The 23,616-nt window shown below is 40.4% G+C and overlaps 1 protein-coding gene across 1 annotated transcript in view; it reads right to left on the reverse strand.

Annotated features, from left to right (window-relative positions):
* The window catches only part of LOC118280488 (43 kDa receptor-associated protein of the synapse homolog), a 124,478-nt gene extending 100,862 nt beyond the window's left edge, over positions 1 to 23,616 (reverse strand). The window contains exons 1-13 of the mRNA XM_050702054.1: positions 22,917 to 23,616; positions 12,896 to 12,983; positions 12,338 to 12,453; positions 11,584 to 11,666; positions 10,934 to 11,115; positions 8,933 to 9,084; positions 5,942 to 6,064; positions 5,086 to 5,269; positions 4,124 to 4,324; positions 3,265 to 3,374; positions 1,831 to 2,011; positions 1,003 to 1,193; positions 289 to 421 (exon numbers count right to left, since the gene is read on the reverse strand). Of these exons, the coding sequence (XP_050558011.1) occupies positions 289 to 421; positions 1,003 to 1,193; positions 1,831 to 2,011; positions 3,265 to 3,374; positions 4,124 to 4,324; positions 5,086 to 5,269; positions 5,942 to 6,064; positions 8,933 to 9,084; positions 10,934 to 11,115; positions 11,584 to 11,666; positions 12,338 to 12,375 (1,578 nt within the window). The 5' untranslated portion in view covers positions 12,376 to 12,453; positions 12,896 to 12,983; positions 22,917 to 23,616. The remainder of the gene's footprint in view (positions 1 to 288; positions 422 to 1,002; positions 1,194 to 1,830; positions 2,012 to 3,264; positions 3,375 to 4,123; positions 4,325 to 5,085; positions 5,270 to 5,941; positions 6,065 to 8,932; positions 9,085 to 10,933; positions 11,116 to 11,583; positions 11,667 to 12,337; positions 12,454 to 12,895; positions 12,984 to 22,916) is intronic.

The following is a 23,616-nucleotide window of genomic DNA, read 5'->3' on the forward strand; positions in this document are numbered from 1 at the left end:
TCGCGTTGGAAAGCTATGGCTATGCTGACCAGAGTGATACCAGAAAATCATACGCTGGCGTCATACAACCACAGCATTGTGTGAAAGATCTTAATCCCCGAATCCTTAATCCTCAAATCCCTAACTCGACTGGGGTGACGTCGATTGCTTATTTATCAACAGATAAAACTGTCTGCTGATTTAGGCTTAGGTGTGACTCATAACATATTTTCAATGTTCTCATGTATCTACTGTAGATCCTGGCTTACAGGAGTTGCAGTGCCGGGGGAGATAGTTCGCTACAAGTACCTGTGTGGGCAGCGTGCGCGGCGCGGGGGGCGCGGGCGGCGGGGCGCGGGCGGCGCGGGGGGACGCGCACTCCGCGCACTCCACGCCCGACTGGCTGCGGGTCGAGCGCCGGGACCACGACTCCGGCATGCAGCTGGGGATAAACACCTCAATTGTGGTAACTTTCTTTTAACTGTACCTTGTCTTGAACAACACATGATTTCAGTCTGCTGGATTAAGAGAGTCTCTTCTTCATATTATGAGGGTTTTTTTTTCAGGGGGGAAAATCGTCCAATTACTTCTCTCGCCAGGGCAAAGCGAGCGGGAGTGTCAGACTCTTACTGACTAAAAACCACCCCGTTCCTTCTCTTGCTTGTCGAGCCGGAGCCCCGGTAAACCCGCTAGGTAGGCCGCAGCTCCATATTATGAGGGTATGCCATAATCTCTCCAGGGCAGGCGGACTGAAGATTGCAATTTAAGTTCTTAGGCCTTTAAGTTTCATGTGGCAGTTTCATGTTTTAACACCATTACACCACGACTTCACAGGAAACCGGCGTGAAACAACCAAATTCACCGCCGCAGACTCGCATTTACGGTGGGCGGAGATCGTCACGCGATTTCCGACGCCGGGAGTGTCTCTCGCGACGGCTGTGGCGTGAGAAGTTTCGTTTCCTGCGCCCCTTATAAACGAATTGATGATGATGATTATGGAACTAATGATCAGTGTATACTCACGCATGATGCACAATATGTGCACAAGGCAGTGAGGCGAGTGGCTCGGCCCGCTCGGCCAGGGGCTCCCTGCAGCGAGCGCAGGCGGGCGCGGCCCACGCGGCGGCAGCGCGGCGTTGCCTAGCGGCCGCCTCGTTGTCGCCCAGGCCCGTGTATATCTCCGCTAGACGGAGACGGACGCGGCGGACTAGCATCTGAGGATGAGAGAAGTAAGATTTTAATTTTGTTTTGTTTAAACAAAAATGGAACCTACCTCAGAAAGAAAACAGCTCAAATTCCCTTACAGACAACGTTTATTAATAGGTTGTTAATTATTATGATTTATGATGAGATGTTTTAAAATAGCAGCTGTAATCGGCTAATCAATACAAATGACTTTTGTTGTCTTTCGACAATATTTTATTAAAATCGTATAGCAATTATCCATCTGTTAAGTAAATAATGCAAATTCTTCGCGTCCAAGATACATATTTCGGTATGAATGAACCTTCTCGAGCGTAATACCGAATCGACCTCACAGGAAACTGGCTTGAAATAATCCCCTTAATCACCCAACGACTTCTCCTTGGGCGAGGCGAGAGGGAGTGTCAGACTCTCACTGACTAAAAACCACCCAGTTCCTTCTCCTGCTTTTCGAGGCGGAGCCCCGGTAACTCGCTTGGCAGTCCGCAGTGAAATAATCAGTAAACTCAAGTCCCCCAATAGAACGGCAACACATTTGCCACTGGTGTTGCAGGTGTCCATAGGTGGCGCCGATTGCTTACCATTAGGTGATCTACTTCATACCCCATAAAAAAGATGAAATAATCCAGAAGTTTCTTAAGTTCTTACCTTAGCCCCAACAGAAGTGGCGACCTCAAGCAGCCTGGTGTTGAACTCGAGCGGGCGACAGTTGCAGATCCTGCCCTGCAGGCGGAGAGCCTCGAGGCAGCGCGCCGCGCCATCCATGGCTTCCATCTGGGCGAGACGGTCGCCCAGCGCTTGCCCAGCGCCCATTGCTACTTCGTAGTGTCTGTGGATACATATAATTGGTATGAAAAGAAAGCTCTACAGAGAGAGGAGTGGAAGGAGGGTAGCCTTTGCACTGCAGTGGGAGGATCATTGCTGAAAAAAACTGTACTTTTTTTTTATGAAACAAGCCGGTAATCGAGCAGCAGAGGGACGGAGCTATGTAGGTTGTATAGCTCCAACTCTCTTGCACTGCTCAATGATCGACCAATCTGACACAATTGTAATAGCAGACTAAGGCCCCAGACGTATTACCTGATGGTAAGCAATCGCCGCCGCCCATGGACACTTGAAACACCAGAGGCGTTACAAATGCGTTGCCGGCTTTTTGGGAGTTAGGAATTTAAGGGTTGTTGTTCGGGAATCGGGGATGGGGAAGATTGGGAAGGGGGCAATTGGGAATTTTCAAAACGTTGCCCCACATTAGGATTTCTCCTGTGTCGTCAAGTTCACATACACATGACACCCAGACCCGAAACAACAATTTGTGGATCACACAAAGAGTTGCTCTTGTCTTAACTTGTAACTCTTAACTTGTCAATGTGGTCTCTAAAAGACATTATGTATTTTTTAATGCAGCCATAGCACTGAGCAAAATTCTAGTGTGAATGTTAAAACTTATAAAACATAATATAACCTTAAAACTTATAAAACATCTTTCTTTATCTGTTATGGGAAACTATTAATGGTATATAATACTAATTGGTTTAATGGTTAAATGATATATCAGTTTTATTGCTTTTAGCCTCTGACTGCCTCGTTGGTCGAGTGGTCGCAAGTGCGACTGCCGAACAAGGGGTCTCGGGTTCGATTCCCGGGTCGGGTAAAGTACTGCCGGGCTTTTTTCAGATTTTCGAAAATTTCTCAGTAGTAGCACGGAGTCTGGAATTGTGTCCAGGATAATTTGGCAATAGGCTCATCCCCTAGTACATGGGACTTATAACAAAAAAAATTGTGAAAAGTGGGTGTATAACGGCATTACGTGTCGTAATGTGCACCTCTGCCTACCCCTTCAGGAATAAAAGGCGTGAAGTTGTGTGTGTGTGTGAGCTTTTAGCTTCAAATCTAATGAAGAAAAATTGGCGCCCACTGTGGGACCATCAGTCCCATGCTGGGCGCCAATAATATTTTTCTTATTCTTTGCATTAACATCAAGAATAAGTATGTTAGACAAATTTTAACCTTATTTTACTACGCTATATATCTTCTTTTAGTCATTATAACTCTTTTGTAGATATTTAAAAAGTAATTAAGTACCTCAAAGCCTTCCCGATGTCACATTTCCTTCGATAAACATCGCCCGCGATGCGCACAGCGCGCGCGTAGCAACCTTGGTCTCCCGCCACTGCCGCCAATCGTAATGCCTCCTGTAATATTATGGTAAACCCATATTAATAACCACCTTTTTCTAACATATACATGTTATTGTTATTCAAGTCAGCCTTAATAAATTCTTATGAATATATTTTCTAACACAGTTCTGTTTCAAACATGGTAGATGCATTAATCAAGTAATATTTCACATAGGATAGCTTTGCTTCAGCACTGCTGTTTCGATTAGACCGGAGTGATATAACGACCGGGCGTGATACTGCGCTTGCATTGTTTCATGTGATGTGATTGCGGTTGTTAGAGACTCAATTCTCCCCTTCTCTTTCTCAATCTACCAACCCCCAATCCCCAGTCTTTAAATCTCCGACCCCCAAAAAGTCGGCAACATAATAGGCTAGTTTACTAGATCAAAAATAAATTATTTTGATATTTCAATATAATAAAATATTCCAAAATAATCGTATTTTCATTCTTTAATTTGACAATATACTTATTTTTTTAGTTTATCTAGCTAATTTTAAAGAAGTAAGTATGCTAATTGACGCAAAAAAATATGACGTCATAAGTTGCGATCTCCTACAAAATTAATAGAAAAGTAACGTTTTTGACATTTCGATAAAAGTATTGAATTTGGCTAGTCAAGTGAACTACCGTATTGTAACGCCTCTGGTATTGCACTTACCATCAGGTGATCCATAAGATAAATAAAAAGAAACCTAATCACTAAAACACGAAGAAGAAAGAACATTTCTTTCTCTTTCTTCCATCTTTAATTTCTACTCACATTACAATAATCATGCGCATCCCCCAGCTCCCCCCTAGCTCGGAGCGCGGCGGCCATCTGCAGCAGCGCGGTGCGATGGTGGCGCGTGTTGAGGTCAGTGGCGCGCGGCCCGCGGCCGAGGTCGCACGCGCGCGCCGCGCACGCCACCGCGCGCTCCGCGTCGCGGAGACGCCGCCACAGCTCGGAGAGACCTACGTATACCTGAAGGAAGGAATTTGGTGTTATAGCACCGCTGGTGTCCATGGGCGGTGCTGATCGCTAACAATCATGTGATCCATCTGCTCGTTTGCCTCGTAGATGAATATGGAGGTATCCATTCAAAGGATTTCTAAGGTTTAACTAGTATGAGAACTCCCTGAACTTATTTCAAAGGTTGCTCGCAAAAACTGCAACCAAGTAATATGGCTTTGTGTTGACACAACGCACATTTCAAACGCGCTCAATCTTCTCTGACAAACAAAATATAGTTATTTTTATTCAATGAAAATTTGAAACACATGTTGTTCAACACTAGGATTTTCTCCTGTGACGTAGATGCGTTTACAAAGATACAAATTCACATACACATGACACCCAGACCCGAAACAAGAGTTTATGGATCACACAAAGAGTTGTTCCGTGCGGAAATCGAGCCCGCTACAAGTTACGCGGTAGCCAATTATTAACCGATGAGTGAAAACTTATTTCCAAACTTTAAAACTACCCAACACCTTCAACAAACTTCGACTGCACGGTTGGTGCGGTGGCTGGGCAACTGGCTGCCGCGCAACGGGTAGCGGGTTCGATTCCCGCACGGAGCAACTCTTTGTGTGATCAACAAATTGTTGTTTCGGGTCTGGGTGGCATGTGTATGTGAACTTGTATGTTTGTAAACGCACCCACGACACAGGAGAAAATCCTAGTGTGGGGCAACGTTTTTTTTAAAAACAAAAAAAAAAAATAACAAACAACCATCTACAAACCTGAAGCAACAGCGTATTATCATTCTGCGCCTGGGCGACCGCCAGAGCCTTCTGGAAGGCGTCCATGGCCTTGGAGAATGCTCCCAGTTCCAGACTGACAGCTGCAACGGTTAGATGCACACAACCAGCTGTGGAGCCGCCGCCGCAGTCGTTGTAGAGAGCTTGGCGAGCGTAGGAGAGGGCTCTGGAAGAGAGAAACCTTAATTATGTACATAGCTTAGGTACCCCTTTATGAAAACTAGACTCTGGATTCCTTACTCTACTGGGCCGGAAATTTGGCACTACTGGGTCGGCTCAACCGAAAGTTTACTAAAGAAGGATGCAAATTCTGGTCCCACCTTCCAATAGCTATGGGTGTTACATCATTGGATAGATAATATTGAGTTGAATAAAAGTTACTATGGCGCCTCTCTCTTACTTAACTCTGAACGGACTAAGATTTGGAACTTGGTGCCGTAGTAATTTTTGTTGACACATAGCTATTGTAAGTGAGACCAGATTTCATAGAAACTCTGGCATTCTTCTTTCTCTTACGAATTTTATAATTTGCTGTGCCCGAAAGGGGCCATAATTGTGACTTAATATTGTATTTCCACCACCTGTGTACATTACGGCTGCAATAAATACTTGAGTACTTGAATATCGCGGCCTTAAGTGCTACTAAACCTAATCTTCCCCTGTCTTTAATCCCCAAAATCTCCAATTCGCAATCTCCAACTCCTAAAAAAATCAAGGTACCACATCCATCTTTCCTGGTGTTGAATTGTTTCCATGCGTTGTTTGCTTACCATCAGTTAAAACGTCTTCTCGTGCTACCTAACCAAAAATTATGTAAATTATTAGGTGTCTACATTACCTGTCAAGTCCACCCAAGGTCTGATGTGCTCTGGCCAGGTTCAGATAGGCCTCAGCCCTCATCGGAGCGGAGTCCAACTCTTCAGATATACCAAGCTGACGGTTCGCGAACTCTAGAGATTCTCTGAAAAATTAAAAATTGGAGAATGAAAATAAGCTGTTCCGTGTTTGTGGGTTCGAAACCTACTATTATTTAGACACCACTGACCAACGGTGAAGGAAAATAACGCTAAGAATCGTTGTATCGGCGGTATTTCTGAACCGATACGACCTTCAAACCTTCAAGAAAAGAGCATACTCCTTTTTAAAAAGATCGGCAACGCACCTGTGACTCCTCTGGTGTTGCGGGTGTCCATAGGCGGCGCTGATCGCTTACCATCAGGTGACTCGTTTGCTCGTTTGCCTACTATTCCATAAAAAAAATAAAAAATCGCCAAAACGCATTAACACGTTCACTGCGGATCGCCCATAATCGGCCCGCCGCGGGACTTTCAGCTAGTGCGGACGCGAAATGTGAGAACTTTCCGCCGGTGCGGGACTTGACAGGACATTATAGTATTGGCAGGCTCAAAAGGTCCGCCACGCACTGTCTGAAAGTTTATGGCAGGCTTGTTTGGACCGCCGACCCACCGTAGCAGGTGAAAGTAATACATTTTATTACCGCAGCGAAGATGTAAGCGTGGTGATTGAAGCTCAAACCTTCTCCGTGTGAGTAGAGGCCTTTGGTCAGCAGTGGCCACTTATAGGCTGATGATATGTGGTTAGGTGTCATCTATTATATAAAAATAAGTCGGGTTTTCCTTCCTGACGCTATAACTCCAGAACGCACGAACCGATTTCCACGGTTTTGCATTCGTTGGAAAGGTCTTGCGCGCCGTGAGGTTTATAGCAAAAAAAATCAATAAAATAGCCCGTCTGGTGGCGAAACGGAGTTCGTCGGGTTTTGCTAGTCTATTATATAAAAATAAGTCGGGTTTTCCTTCCTGACGCTATAACTCCAGAACGCACGAACCGATTTCCACGGTTTTGCATTCGTTGGAAAGGTCTTGCGCGCCGTGAGGTTTATAGCAAAAAAATCTGAATAAAATCAATAAAATAGCCCGTCTGATGGCGAAACGGAGTTCGTCGGGTTTTGCTAGTTACTTATATAATGGTTATAGTCATAACCATTTCTTTAGAACAATCCTTGTCAATAGTGTTTGCCAAGACACTCTACCAGTTTAACTACTGTCATAAAGTACCCAGACATTGATTGGTAATAGTACCCACGCCTTTATTACCTATATTAATCATATTATTAATTAAAATGTATCATTTCAATGAAGCATTATTATTACTTTGAAGGAGTATAAAACAATTTACGAATAGCATTTGTTGTGATTATGAATGAGTTACTGTTTATTAATTGATTTATTCGAATATGAATGTAGGTGTGCTTATAACTCCTAAATGAAGTGTGGGAGAGCCATGCTTCGGCACAAATGGGCCGGCTCGACCGGATTGATACAGAAACCGACGCGAAACAACGTTTGCATTGTATGAGTGCGGTTACCGGAGGCCCTTTCCCAATCTTCCCAATCCTCGATTTCCCAACAACCCTTAAATTCCTAACCTCTAAAAGGCCGGTAACGCACTTATAACGCCTCTGGTGTTTCAAGTGTCCATGGGCGGCAGTTGTTAACCGACAAGCATGCATAAAAAGACTGATGACTGTTGATGAAGCGAAAGAGGTGTGTAAGATTCGTAGCAATTGGCGTTTCATTGTCTCTGCCTACCCTCATGGCAGACAGGCGTGAAGTTATGTATGTATGTATGAAAGTTTGTTTATTTGGATGTTTGTTCGCCAATCACGCTGAAACTACTGAACGGATTTTAATGAAATTTGGTATACAGAAAGAGTATGAGCTGATTTACGTGATAGGACTTTCTATGGGCGAAGCCGTTGGCAGAAGCTAGTACATTATATTTCCATTATATATTACACTCAACTGTATACTGTATGTAGCGTAAAACCGAAAAATATCAACATGATACTTTATATTGTATCACTCTTACTCCGCGGACATTTGGCAGGATACCAAAAAAGTAACGTTCATTTCATATTATGATAGCGTTTTATTTGGAGACCGTCCAAGAAAGTAAACATTGTCTAAAGTTTTGGTTTCTTTATTGTATTTTATGTTTTTGTATGATATTGTGTCTGTCCAGTGCTTGGTGAAAGGCTGGGCTTGTCAGATGTGTGGCAAAAGAATAGAATAATAATTAGATGGGACGCCAAATTGGCGAAAATTATATGTGTGTAATGGTCAAATACCCAAATGGTCAATAATAAATGTGGGAGAGCCATGCTTTGACACGAATGGGGCGACTCGACCGGATTGATACCACGCTTTTTATTTTGAGGGGGGAATATCATCCAATGACTTCTCTCGTCCTGGGCGAGGCGAGAGGGAGTGTCAGACTCTTACTGACTAAAAACCACACCGTTCTTACTCCTGCTTTCCGAGCCGGAGAACCCGCTAGGCAGTCTGCAGCTCCGGGTGTGAATTTGTGTGAATGAGGTTTCCGCCCAATTACCTCCCTTCCCAATCCCCGATTTCCCAACAACCCTTAAATTCCTAAGCCCCAAAAGGCCAGAAACGCACTTGTAACGCCTCTGGTGTTTCGGATGTCCATTGGCGGCGGCGATTTTTTTATTTTTTTTGTTTTTATGAATCACGCCGGTAATCGAGCAGACCTGATGGTAAGCAATCGCTGCCGCCCATGGACACTTGAAACACCAGAAGCGTTACAAGTGCATTGCCGGCTTTTTGGAAGGAATTTAAGGGTTGTTGTTCGGGAATCGGGGATGGGGAAGTTTGGGAAGGGAGGAATTGGGCCTCCGGTAACCTCACTCACACAACGAAACACAACGCAAGCGTTGTTTCACGTCGATTGCTTACCATCAGGTGATCCCTCTCATTTACTGGCTTATACCATAAAAAAATCTTACCTATACTTCCCAAAGTCCATGTAAGCTTGGTATAGATGTCCTAGTAACGCGAACTTGTCACTCCGATGCCTCACTCCTCGGAGGGCGGAGAGCCAGACCTTCACTGCTAGTCTCTGCTCGTTCTGTCCGTATAGGCGGACTCCACGCTCGATCTGGTGATAAGGAAACATCATTAAGAAGTGGATGATTTGGGATTTTTTGTAATCGAAATGGAATAACAACGTTTATTGTTTAGCAAGGAGGACTCTTAGTAACTTGCTTCTTAGTAAAATCCTTAAAAATAAATAAGAATCGGAATCTGCACCCTCACTCTTGATTTGCCTATGATCATAAAAAAAATATTATCGAAATTTCGATTTCCAAGATTCTCAATTTAATACAAAATCTGGGCAAAGTTTCACGTCTCACCAAAAAATGGCAAAAAGTAGTTCTTAATATTTTTTTAGACAAAAGAAACTTTTAGAAAGCAACTAGCTTTTAGAGAGAAATATTATGACGTGTAGGATTTTTACTACCGTCAATATAGGCACTTGATGATTCGCTAAATAGACCAGATCATATCATTAAATAGTCAGAAATTAGAATTTGTAAAAGAGACTACTTTCCTAGGAATCACTGTAGATGACAAATTGCAATGGGGTCCCCACATTACATCGCTAGCGGGACGATTGAGCTCTGCAGCTTACGCTGTCTGGAAGATCAGACTGCTAACCGAGATAGGCACGGCAAGACTAGTGTATTTCAGTTACTTCCATAGCATCATGTCGTATGGCATTTTGCTGTGGGGACAAGCTGCTGATGTTGAGTCTATCTTTATCCTACAAAAGCGCGCCGTCAGAGCTATTTACAACCTAGGTCGTCGGGAATCTCTTAGAGAAAAGTTTAAGGAGATCAATATTATGACCGTTCCATGTCAATTTATTTATGAAAATATTATGTATGTTAGAAAAAACCTACATTTGTTTGCGAAAGTATCTGACAGACACAACTATCAAACTAGACATAAGGATAGATTAAGTCAACCATTTTTTAGATTGTCAAAAATAAGTAAGTCATTTATGGGATTCTGTGTTAAATGTTATAATAGAGTTCCAATGGAAATACAGAATCTGAATGAATCAAAATTTAAACTATGTATTAAAAAAACGTTATGTAGACAAGCATACTACAAAGTAAATGATTATATAGAAGATAAAAATGCTTGGAGGCAAGCTGGTCCGGCTCCACAGGATAACTAATAAAACGTAGTAATATAACCATGTTATTTCGATGTATTCTGTACTTTATACAATTATTGTAAATGTGAGAGCCCTGTAATTAACTGAAATCAAATTAGACTAGTAGAATGCATTTATGTCAGCTTGGAGTTGTCATGCTCACTCAAAGGTCTCATTGGCGGTGGCACGGGCATTGGATCGCTCGATTCCCTGCAACATGTTTGAGTTGGGCGGTGCTGGTGTACGTGTCATGTTCGTGAACGGGCGCTGTCAACTGGGACTTGTCAGCTCCGGACTGCATTAATTTTTATTTTCCTCTAGGTTATTTTCTTTTTCTGTCACTTTGACTGTATATTAGTTTTACATTGTTCTCACATAGTTGAAGTAATCGAAACAATGTAACCAAAAATTGTATTGTAAATCTGATTGAAAAAGAGTAACCTATGGAGTTTCTTGCTCGTTCTTCTCCATAGGAATCTACACTTTGGAACGAGCAAATAGCTTCACTAGAGGACTGACCGACAGACAGACGTTATTAATATTATTATATTTGCTTTGACGTTCAAAAGTGCCTTCCTGGTCTATTTGAAATAAATGATTTTGACTTGACTTTGACTTTGATCCGGAACATCATGTTCGTATGGCATAACAAACAAAGGCTTTAATTAATATATTTTTTTTATATTAAATGGGCCGACGTTTGGCCGCTATCTCGCCTGATGGTAAGTGATGATGCGGCCTACGGTGGAGCACGTCAATAGACTTTTAGAGTAGTAATACCAACCTTCCTTCTCGCCAAATACTGGTCCAATCTGGACCTGCAAGCTCTGAAGCAGTCGAGTAGTCCGGCGGCCGGCGGCCGGTGCGCCGGGCCGAACCGGGAGCCCCACCGCAACGTGCCGTTACGCCCGGACCCGGCGCCGCCGGCCGCACCGCTGCGGAAGTCCTCGGAGAACGGGTATACTTCTAGAAGAGATAAAGAGTTGATTGAAGAAAGAAGGTAAACACTTAAACAGCAATGGAGTTGTTTTCTCGGAGCTGCGGACTGCCAGCTGATTATCGGGGGTTCTATGGAGGGGACCTATGGAGTTTCTTGCTCGTTCTTCTTTAGCTTCACTAGAGGACTGACCGACAGACAGACAGACGTTATTAATATTATTATATTTGCTTTGACGTTCAAAAGTGCCTTCCTGGTCTATTTGAAATAAACAGTTTTTTGAGGATTTTATAATAGAATCTGGGTAGTAATAGGGTCTGGAATTGTGCTCGGTACTAGTTTCGAGTTATAGAGAGAACTAGTCAAGTTTTTCTCTATTAATTTATTTGAGTAAACCGTGATTTTTAATATGAAAAAATATTATAGGTACCTACGACTATCGGTTGTAACCAACGTATAACTTTTCAACAACAACACCTACAGAAGGTTAGTATTACCTTGTGGCTCATCGAGGTGGTGTCTGGATGGATCAGGTGAGCTCAGCAGACGTGTCGCCGACAGCTGGTGAGCCGGCACCCCGCTGGAAATGGTGGATATCATCTTTTAGCACCAGGGAATGAGTATTGACTATATTTGACGATGCTAAAACCAGAGTGATCTAGGGCACAAAAATATGTTTCTGAGAAAATTGAGGAAATGCGTTAAGCGTTATTGTTGGAAACGTATGAGCTGTATATTAATTTTTGGTAAAAATGTCACTTAGATCACTCTGGTTTTAGCGTCGTCATTTGTAGTCTGTACCACCAACAAGTGTAGTTGTTGGTTTTTGGTTTTGGTGGAATAATGTAATTTTATGCCATAGGTATTCTTACTTTGTTTATAACCGATCTTATTTTTTTATATTCCAATAGATTTTATATAATTCCACGACTAGAGAATCTTGTATATTGATGGTCGACAGTATAGAAAGATAAATATACCTAAATAAAAAAAAAACGTAATGGTTTTTGAAAATTTGAAATCGACCTTTGAAAATGGACAATCAGCCAAATTGCGCTTGGTTATTTGCAGATAAGTATTACAAAGTACTACAATTCAATGAAGGTCGCTCTACAATTCATCAGAAGTATAGTAGATCCGATGATGTAGTCAAAACACAGTCGAGGGAACTCCTCAACGAATTACAGCAGTTACTTTGTGTTTGGGCTTGATTATATGTCTGTTAATACCACTTCCAAAAATATAACTTACCCTAGGAAGTCGCGCGACTCTATGGAGTCCCATGACATGTTCCGCGGGTGAAGACGACAGCGTCACCTACTGGTCGGATGCATTGCGCTCTCTCGCTCGCTCAGCGCTCTCACTCGCTAGGGGAGAAAGAGATAAAGGTATAATAGTCCGTTCACCCTTTAATGGAGATAAATAAAGGTAGATTTAGGCAGGATCAGTAACTGACGCCAAGTCAGCGCTGACCCAAAAAAATGATTATTTTGAATTTGCTTTACGTTTAAAGTAATCGAAACGAGAGCGCGCTTAGTATGAGTTTGCTTTACGTTTCACGAGATCGAAACGAGAGCACATTCAGCGCTCTGATTGGCCGGTACGAATTAATCAGAGCGCCGATCTCGTTAACGGGAAATAAACTCGTACTAAGACCTCAGAGAGCCGAACAAAAGGGTACTGTTTACTTATTTAAAATATACGATTTGTGAAAGACTTATATAAATCCTCTATGGACATCCTAGAGGATATAGGATATATGTACATGCAAGTCTAGAATGACTGTAAAGCATTTAGTGTTCTGCTCACCTGATTAAGAATAATTATGACGAGTCTTCAAATGGCTTTCCATCGTTACGACTCTGCTGATGTCCATCTTTTTCGGAGTTAATATGACCTGAAAGTAAAGGAATACAGTTCAATTTTAAATATTTTCCTTCTGTTTTCTAAGTACCACAGTAAAATAACGTGAATAATTTTAGTTAGTTAAGTAAGTGCCGAAAAGAATAGTAGTGATCTTATTAGTTTAATTACACACCAATCATCTCTCAACCTACGGCAGAATTGTTCATAAATTATAATACTTTAATAAAAAATTTTGAAAGTCCTTGAGTATTTGCATTACTAAAAACTATTTTCTATGTAAATAGTACCTAGGTAATTTTTAATGAAATCTTATTTCTATTGTTAGGTACTATCTAACTAAGTATATACAGTGTTTTCAACGCAAACAAAATATCACGTCAAAATTCGCACTCAAAGAATAGGGCCCAATAGGGCTGATGCCTGATCCAGAGCTGCGGAATACCTAGCGGGTTACCGGGGCTACGGCTCGAAAAGCAGGAGTAGGAATGTGGTGCTTTTTAGTCAGTAAGGGTCTGACACTCCCTCTCGCCTCACTTAAAACGGGAGAAGTCATTGGATGTTTTTCCCTTCATACAAAAAAGGTAGTTCGCAGCTCCGGATGTCTGTAAGGTAGTACCGGATCTAGGTATTTTTTATGAAATCTTAGTCATATAGAAGAATAGAAAACTACTATAGTGCATTTCCAGTAGAGATGTAATGTGTACCAAAGCTACGAAGATGTAATAGCTAAGCTGTGAAACCATGTGATCGTTTCCACTGATACTAAGCTACGCAGCTGTGATTCGAAACTAGTAGAGCTTTTCTCTATTAATGTACGTGAGTAAATCGTGATTTTTAGTCAATTTAGTATGTCTCTCGATAGTTATTATTAAAAAAAGCCTTGTTGTTATTGGACAGAAGAAAATAAACCATCTTTCCAACTCCCTAATAGAATTGGTTTAATAGGTCAATTAACTTCGGTAACACACACACCGTAAGTTAGTTTAACGCGTGGGATTAAATGGCGGATTAACTGATTAGCCATTACAGGCGGAGAGAGGAAGCCTAACTACTAACTAACAACTTCACGACTTTTATCCCCGAAGAGGTAGGCAGTGGAGCACATTACGGCACGTACTTAATACCGCTATACAATGTACCCCCACTTTTCACCATTTGTGTTGTAAGCCCCATGTGGTGAGCCTATTGCCATATACTGAGTACAATTTCAGACTTCGTACCTACTGATACATTTTTACATTTATGAGAAGAAGAAACTCTTAAATCTCCCGACCACCATGGCATTCCATTCCACTTTATTTTTAACTTAGATCCCCAAAAAACTCTTGTTAATAAATCCATATATTTTTTTGTTATAACTTTCGTGAGACATACTAAATTAATTATTATGTTATCGGCTTACTCACGTAACTGTTTGACGAGGAACTCGACTAGTTTCAAGCCATGCTAGAGGTTCATATTCATGCAGCGCGACAATCGCCGCGTCGTGTATCGCGGAATGCTGCTCATGAATATGAACCTCTTTTTTTTAAGATGGGAAAATCATCCAATGACTTTTCCCGCCCTGGGCGAGGCGAGAGTGTCAGACTCTTACTGACTAAAAACCACCCCGTTTCTACTCCTGCTTCGAGCCGGAGCCCCGATAAACCTGCTAGGTAGTCCGCAGCTCAATATGAATGTGGACTGAAGTCAAACAGTTACGTGATTAAGCCGATAACACTTTAGGGAACAGAGAGTAAAGTTCCCTAAGAAAAAAAGGATCCTCCGACCAGGCGAGGTGATCAGCCTGGCGGGCTTTCTGCCCCACTGTTGTTCGTTGGGATTTTCTATCCGTGTTATTTCGCATGCAAACTTCATATGTGCGATGCAGGATATTTGTGATGTCATCCGTTGATTTGCTCGTCGATAGTCTATGTGCGACTTCTGTCATCTGTCACTTGTTACTTGTCAATGTGTCGCCACAACACCATACCATTTTTACAAAAACACAACTCCCTTTGACATTCTTCTGAGGTCAGGAGGATCTTTCTATAAAATTCCGTTTTCCGTCACCTGTACAACTGATAAGGTTACAATGCGCTCCAAATGTCAGGTTTGTGAAATGGGTCCATAACACATATACAGTTTTATTTGTAAAACACCGGTGGCCTCTCAGGACTATATGACTGACATCACAGACAGCAACTTAACTTTTGTTCTACGACTTTTTACAAAACATAAAACGTTAACCAAAAACAAACCTTCAATATATCGTTGTCCTATCTAACACATTTCAACTTTGTATTTTGCTGTACCTACATACAGTTCATGCGCCCCCGCCGCCCTTACCCCGCTCCCCTCGCTATTGTCTTCTTTTGCTTCGCATAGACTTCGTAACATATCTATATATTAATACGTGATGCAAAAACTTTGGACCGCTTTTTACGAAAATTGCGCGGACATAGGAGCATAAAATTTGGTACACTTATAGTTTATGTGTAGGAGAAGTGGAGAACGCTAATATTGACAAAAATAATGCTTATAAAGTACATTAAATCAATAAATAAAACATTACACACACATGCATAGTATCTGATCGTATATGACAAAACGTCAAAATCGATAGACATTGCGATGATATTTTCACGTCTCATATGAATAGAGTTTTATAAAAGAGTTTGTTTGAGTTTGAGTTAAATAAAAAATTATCCTTGAACGTATGTAAAGTGGTATTGTAAATTAAATCGTATATGGTCGAATTTCGACCACTAGGCGACCACTAGTATGTATGAATACTCAAACGCTACTCAATTTTAAGTTGTACTTAAATATCGTGCTATCTCTGTCATTTTATAAAGAATTGATAGTGACAGAACTACATTTGAGAGCGTCTTAAAATTGAGTAGCGTTTGAGTATTCGGGCATTAGAGAGTTGAAGTTAAATATTTTTATTTTTGTGTGTTAATCTGATGAATTAAAATATTAATATGATGAATTTTTAAAAGTCATAGAACGAAAGTTGTTGATTATGATGTTAGTAACGTAGTCCTGAGAGGTTACCGGTGTTTTACAAATAACCCTGTATACATATACACAAATGGTGTAAAGTGGGTGTACATTGTATAGCGGCATTACGTGTCGTAATGTGCACCTCTGCCTACTCCTTCGGGATAAAAGGTGGGATGTTGCATGTATTTAGAGATGAAACTACAACCAAATGCATTCTAAGCCTTATAGAAAATGCTAACAATCCTCTCAATCATATTTTGCGCGACCCTTTGATTGAACCAAAGACGTTAAAAGGGTTCAAGGCAGCAGAGTGCTATCGTAATACAATTATTGAAACTCCTCTATACGTACGAAGATAGTTGCTTTTACACGCGGCGTTGTCCGTGTTAACTCGTCAACCACCCCTTAAATTATACCTACTTTAATATACGATATGTAATATAAGTAATAAAAAAATCATTAGTCGGGTAGGTAGCCTAACTAAAGATTTTTTATGATACCCGACATTTTATATTACGTTCGATTTATAACTATATTAATAGGGTAGGTGATTAATTTTTATTTTAATGTCCGTCTCGTAGACTGTTTTAAAACATTGTTTTACGTTTAAAGTAATCGAAACGAGATTGTGTTCGGCGCTCCGATTGGTTGGTTTATTCGAGCCGGTCAATCCAATACGTTCTCTTTTCGTTTTCGTTCAAAACGTAAAGCAAATTCGTACTATTAGGGTCAAGGGTACTGTTTCTCCGGCTCGAATAAACCAACCAATCAGAGCGCCAGACGAGTTTTCGTTTCGATTTCTTTAAACGCAAAGCAAACTCGTACTAAGGGCACTGCTTACACACCCGAACATAATAAATAGGCTTCATAATAAGCACAATAGCTACCAGCGGTAAGAAGCCTCCATCTAGAACTTTGAACTAGTTAGATACAATTATGTCAAACACATGTCAGTCACATCCGTACTTGCCTTGTCGTGTGACAACTCATTTGAAATGGGCCATTCATTTTATTAATGCTGCTTTTCCACCAGAGATATGTTCTGTAGCTATGCTACGAGCATGTAATAGCTTTTTTTTTTTTTTTTTTTTTGAGGGGGAAAATCATCCAATGACTTCTCCCGCCTTGGGTGAGGCGAGAGAGAGTGTCAGACTCTTACTGACTAAAAACCACCCCGTTCCTTCTCCTGCTTTTCGAGCCGGAGCCCCGGTAAACCCGCTAGGTAGTCCGCAGCTCCGGATCAGGCATCAGCCCTACTGGGCCCCATCTGTGGTGGTCTGATGGCTCTTAGAGGCGCGCGCGGAACGCGACGCGCCGCCGGTCTGGTTCTGGTCGGGCGACGAGCTACCCTTACTCGCCGCCCGCAGGCCCGCAGCATGTAATAGCTAAGCTGTGAAACTTATGTAACGGTTTCCATTGATACTAAGCTATGTAGCTGTGCGAGGAAGATGCGCAACTTGAGTATGCGATGTATCGATAGTGGGGAAGCCATCCATTGCACACATCCACAGCACGTACATACCCATATCTGATGAAATGGAAAATGCATGCACCCTTAGGGTGCTATGCTACGTTGCTGTGATTGCTTTTGGCTTCCACCAATCATATTCGTTGGTACACATAGCTTAGCACTGGTGGAAACGGACTCAGCTAAGTTATGTTTTTTATGTGGAGATAATACATATTTTTATTATAAAGCTGAAGAGTTTGTTTGATTGTTTGAACGCGCTATTCTCCGAAACTACTGGTCCGATTGGAATAATTATTTTTATGTTGAATAGTGCATTTATCGAGGAAGGCTATAGGCTATAAAACACCACACTATGACCAATAAGAGTGGAGATATGCGTACTACGGGCGGCGGCTTCTCGTTCTACGTGGAGGACTAAGGGGGAGGCCTTTGTCCAGCAGTGGACGTCTCTCGCATCAGCCGAGAGACGCCCACGATGATGATGATAATGCGTACTATTGATGCGTGCTATCTACTCGTATTATGCTGCGGATGGCTTCCTAACTAATATGTAACTATTATTGACGTGTAAAAGTGTTATTTTGTAACCTACTTGCAGAAATAAATATAATTTATAATTTATCGTATACTTTACATATTTGAGCTGCGCATTTTCCTCGTACAGCTACAAAGCTTAGTATCAATGGAAACGGTCACATAGTTTCACAACTTAGCTATTACATCCTCGCAACATAGCTACATTGCACATTTCTTGTGAAAAAACACCCTTACAATTAAAAACGCGCAATCGTCGTACACGAAGCTCACTGACATTTAAAGAACCAGGTTTATTCTCAATTATCTTTCAGTACAAGAATAAACAGCAATTATTAGATGGTGCTGATAATATTCACAGAGACAGGAGAATGGGCCGCTCCACAAATACCTTAGAATCTGCGAGGTATGTTGTCAAGAATGCTTTATTCGAATTTTTCTGCCTCTGCTTAGTAGATCTTTGGCATAATTCCGCTGTTTAAACGTGAATAGGGTAATCTTTGCTTTGTGTTTTCTTAAACTAGGATTATTCTTAGGCAGATTTTTTATTCTCTTATGTTTTTACTGACTTTTGCTTGCGGTTTCGCCTATACATTGTCCGATAGTTTATATTTCCAGACTATAATATATAAGATGTTCTAAATGTATCTGCCAAGGCTTCAATGGGTTGTAGTGTTGTGTTTGAAGATTACAATAGTAAATATAAATTATTGATCACTGTCTCTGATGCTTTGAATCGACGCTTCGTGCGTATTTGTAAACTACTTCATGCAGAGAAGTACCTATGTAGGTAATTTTATGTTAATTTTTAACCGACTTCAAAAATGAGAAAGTCCTTAGTTTGACATGTATGTATGCGGTTTTTAGAGTAGTATTTTCCAGCCATAGGATAAAATTTTAGGTATATCAACCGACTTGAAAAAATGGAGATTTACAACTTAACTTTTGAAGGCGGTTAGTTTTTTTAAAGTAATATACAAAAGGTACTTTGTAGATACGTGATGGATCGAATCAGTTCCGTAGCACATTAGCCACGATACCTCTTTTGTTTTTTGGGGCGAGACCTCTTGTAACAAAACGAACGATTGATGCATTTTAAATGCTGACAGATGTAAGGATTGGGAGGGAAAACGATGGGTAAAGATAATGCGAATGGATCGTGTGAGGAATTATATAAATGGATACGCTTTGTTAAAGGAGTAGATGGTACATGGCACACAATTCTTTAACGAACAGCAACGTCACGCCTTTTATTCCTGAAGGGGTAGGCAGAGGTGCTCATTACGACACGTAATGCCGCTATACAATGTACACCCACTATTCACCATTTGTGTTATAAGTCCCATGTGATAGGGGGTGACGTGCCATATACTGGACACAATTCCAGACTCCGTGCTACTACTGAGAAATTTTTGAAAAACCGAAAAATGCCCAATAATACTTTCCCCGACCCGGGAATCGAACCCGAGACCCCTTGTCCGGCAGTCCCATTTGCGACCACTCGACCAACGAGGCAGTCTTTCTATTATGTATACAATTCTTCACTATATAGTATAAAACAAAGTCGCTTTCTCTGTTCCTTGGTATGCTTAAATCTTTAAAACTACGCAACGGATTTTGATGCGGTTTTTTTAATAGACTATAAAATGATTCAAGAGGAAGGTTTATATTATATGTAAATACATGCATAATATATCACCATGAGAAGCTAGGGCGCTATTTTATTGTAAAACCAAACTCAATACCAATTAGTTCATTCAATATTCACGCAATACGGATGCAATGGGCGCTAGTATTGCAATTCAAGAGTACGAAATTCCACAATATCAATGTTTGAGCCTCAGACGACCTCAGATCGGGCTCAGTAGGGCTGATACCTGTAGGTCTACTCCGGTTCTCGAATGCGAAGTTTCGTTTATTCTTCTTTAAATTTATTGATTTACTTACTAATTACCTATATTAATTAAAATAAAGTTGGAATGATGAAAATGGAATTGTAGTACCTTTGCGAAGTTTCGGACGAAACTTCGTTTTTCGTTGAATTAGAGTAGGCCTCCTGATCCGGAGCTGCGGACTACCTAGCGGGCTTACTGGGGCTCCGGCTTGAAAAGCAGGAGTAGGAACGGGGTGGTTTTGGATTCAAAAGTAAGCCCCTCGACTCTACACAGTTTTCACATCAACAGATTTCACACAACAGATGTGAAAACCGCAGTTTGTGATAGACAATCATGTTAGCAATAACGAAACGATACGAGAAATATTGAAAAACTTTGGCCCTATTCGAAAAACTATCACATCGCACATCACATCAACAGCTTATACGTAGTGACCACAGCTGTCTAAAAGCATCTTCTTAAACGGAGAAGGTTTAACCATTAATCACCATGCTTGCTCATTGCCGGTTGGCGATTTCAAACTCATAATTAGAAATTACAAGCCCAGATTTTCTCACGATGTTTTCCTTCACCGTTTGTCAGTGGTGTCTAAATACTAACATTGGAACTTAAAACGGGATATTTACCATGTTTATTAGTTTTTATGAGTTTCCGATATTTCGGCACTGTAGCAAGCGCCATGATCACGGATGAACTACCTCGGTATCTAAATAATCTTAACTTGTCTCTATCCCTTTAAGTACTTCGTAATTTATAAATATTGTGGCGACACCTGACAAGTGACAGATGACAGAAGTCGCACATAGACTATCGACGAGAAAATCAACGGATGACGTCATAAATATCCTGCATCGCACATGTGAAGTTTACATTCGAATTAACATGGATAGAAAATCCCAACGAACATCAGTTGGGCAGAAAGCCCGCCAGGCATGATCACCTCGCCTGGTCGGAGGATCCTCCTTTCTTAGGCAACTTTATTCTCTGTTCCTTAAAATGTTAATATTTGATGTACGGTATAGAAACTACGCTCCGTGCTGTCAGATGCCAAATTGATGGGATGGTCATCCATCCATAGACACATTCACATCCATCCATCTAGATACTTATCTACAGTAACTATTCAATATTCTCTATCTATCCGTATTACCATAAATATAATATGAATCGCCATGTTGGCATACGTTTTTGGGATACTATGTCGGGGGTTTTTTTTTGAGGGGCGGAAATCATCCAATTTCTTCTCCCGCCTTGGGCGAGGCGAGAGGGAGTGTCAGACTCTTACCGACTTCGTCTTCTCCGTGTGAGAAGAGGATTTTGGTCAGCAGTGGCCACTTATAGGCTGTTGATGATGATGAACATGAAAGGAGTAGACAAAGCTAATAGTGGAGTTGCAAGTTCTTAGAAAATAAAGCCTACTTCCAGAGTAGTGTTTTTGTTTGCACGCGCATAAACGCGTATTTTTTTATACTTAACTAGCGAACCCGACAAACGTCCTGTCTACACGTTTTTAATTTGAAAATTTGTCGGATCCAATGTAAAACATTCCAAAATTAACAACTACATACTAATAAATTAAAAATTAATTAAAAAAAAATTGTACAGCGGACAAAATTGTGAATCTAAACCATTCTCAGATCCCCTTGAACACACACAAAAAATTCCATCAAAATCAGTCCAGTCGTTTAAGAAAAGTTCAGTGACATACACACTTACAGAAGAATTATATATATAAAGATAGGATGGCGCTTGGCCACCATATCGCCTGGTGGTAAGATGATGTGGCCAACGATAGGGCACGCCTACCTAAGAGCAATCTGTTCACTCGGGACTTGAAGACACCCAAGTTATATCTTGTAGGGGACACACAGCGGCAGCGTACGATGAAATGACGAGTATACGCTTAGAAAAATACGCTAGTCTGTAACAGTCCTTATGACTAAGTAGACGCAATATCTTTAGTATTTACTTTATTACTAGATATTTTGAAAAAGTTGCAATTAGATACGTACCTAGTAAAAAATGTAAAAAAAAATACCTATTATAATGTTCGTGAGACATACTAAATTAATGATTATGTTATCGGCTTACTCACGTAACTGTTTGACGAGGAACTCGACTAGTTTCAAGCCATGCAAGAGGCTCATATTCATGAGCAGCATTCCGCGACACACGACGCGGCGATTGTCGCGCTGCTACTCACTGAAACTAGTCGAGTTCCTCGTCAAACAGTTACGTGAGTAAGTCGATAACATAATAATAAATAAAAAAATTAAATAGGTTTTTGTACTTTTTTTATTGCGTCACGCTTTTAATCCCCGAAGGGGTAGGCATAGGTGCACATTATGGCACATAATGCCAATGTACACCTACATTTCACAATTTATGTTGAAAGTCCCATGTAATAGGTGCTGAGTCTATTGCCATGTTTTTGTAAAATAAGTGTTTAAATACGCTTCAAACGTGTTGTTTCTAGAGATGGCTACAGATTTTCTTTTTTATTAGCTACTAACATAACTGATAAAATAATCACTATAAATTGTCCCTAAATGCACCTTAGCCTACCACTTCACTGCTTAAAAGACGTAGCATTATGTAATTCAGTATTTAAAACTTTTGCAATACAAAATATTAGGTCATAAAGTTTGCACTAAAACTAGATTAAATAAAGTGTAGAGGTTGCAACGTTGTACCTAGACAGGTTAGTTGACCTAGGTCATGTCTAAGTAGCCGGCTTACGAAATAGGTCACAGGCAATATCAATTTTAACGCTCCAATAAAAATAAAATCGAGTCTCCAAATCGATATTCAAAATTCTAATTAATCGATTATGGTTGCGTACTTATTATTTGTTGCACGTCTCTCATACAGGATTTTGAATATGGAATTAAAAAAAAATAGCATTAAAATTGACAGCGTAGGTTATATTTTTTTATTGTATTCATGATTAATTTTTTTCTTAATCTTGCTTAAATTATGAATTATAATTTATTTTTAGTGACATGTGCATTCATAAAATTATTTTCGACACAAAATAACGTTAAATACACAAGGTTTTATACAAATAAATACTCACATATATCCAATCGTAGACCACCAAAAAATTATTACGAACGAAATATATTATGTTTCAACTCTGTCACTCCAGTTTCGAATCACAAGGCAAAAAATATCATGAAAAAAAAACAAGACACTCTCAAAAATAATGAAACAAAACGCGACGTTTAATTAAAACAAACGTAATTTCAAAAATAGACCATTCAAAAATAATGTCAGAAGAAAATCTTTGGATCGCTTGCAGACGACATTTTTGATCGACAAACTAACTTAGGTTACATGAAAAAAACACAAGTTTTCACTTATATTCTAATACACTGACATAAAATATATGTATTAAAACGTTTTTTAATATATTTCAACGTGATTTTAGTACAAAAAACTGTTATTTTGTTAATTTTACTGGTACTAGTGTCTCGGTAAAACGTTCACACCCCAATCGCGAGGGATGTTTGTGTCGGGGAATAAGAAATGTGTGGAGTAGTTATTATGTTGTATAAATTGTTTTTATGACATTGTTAAGAGCTGGGGCGGGTTTTTGTGTGTGTCGCGAATGTTTGGTTTTTATTGCTTTGTATATTTTTTTTTTGATTTTATTGAGGAATTTTTCTTGAGATTTGTTCAAAAGATTGATAAAGGTATGATTAAGAAAAAATATGATTGAGTTTTTTTTTTATAATTCTTTTTTCTATTTACTCTGTATATCTTAGTGAGTTGCT

Source organism: Spodoptera frugiperda, chromosome 21, assembly GCF_023101765.2.
Source record: "Spodoptera frugiperda isolate SF20-4 chromosome 21, AGI-APGP_CSIRO_Sfru_2.0, whole genome shotgun sequence".
Classification (NCBI taxonomy): Eukaryota; Metazoa; Arthropoda; class Insecta; order Lepidoptera; family Noctuidae; genus Spodoptera; species Spodoptera frugiperda.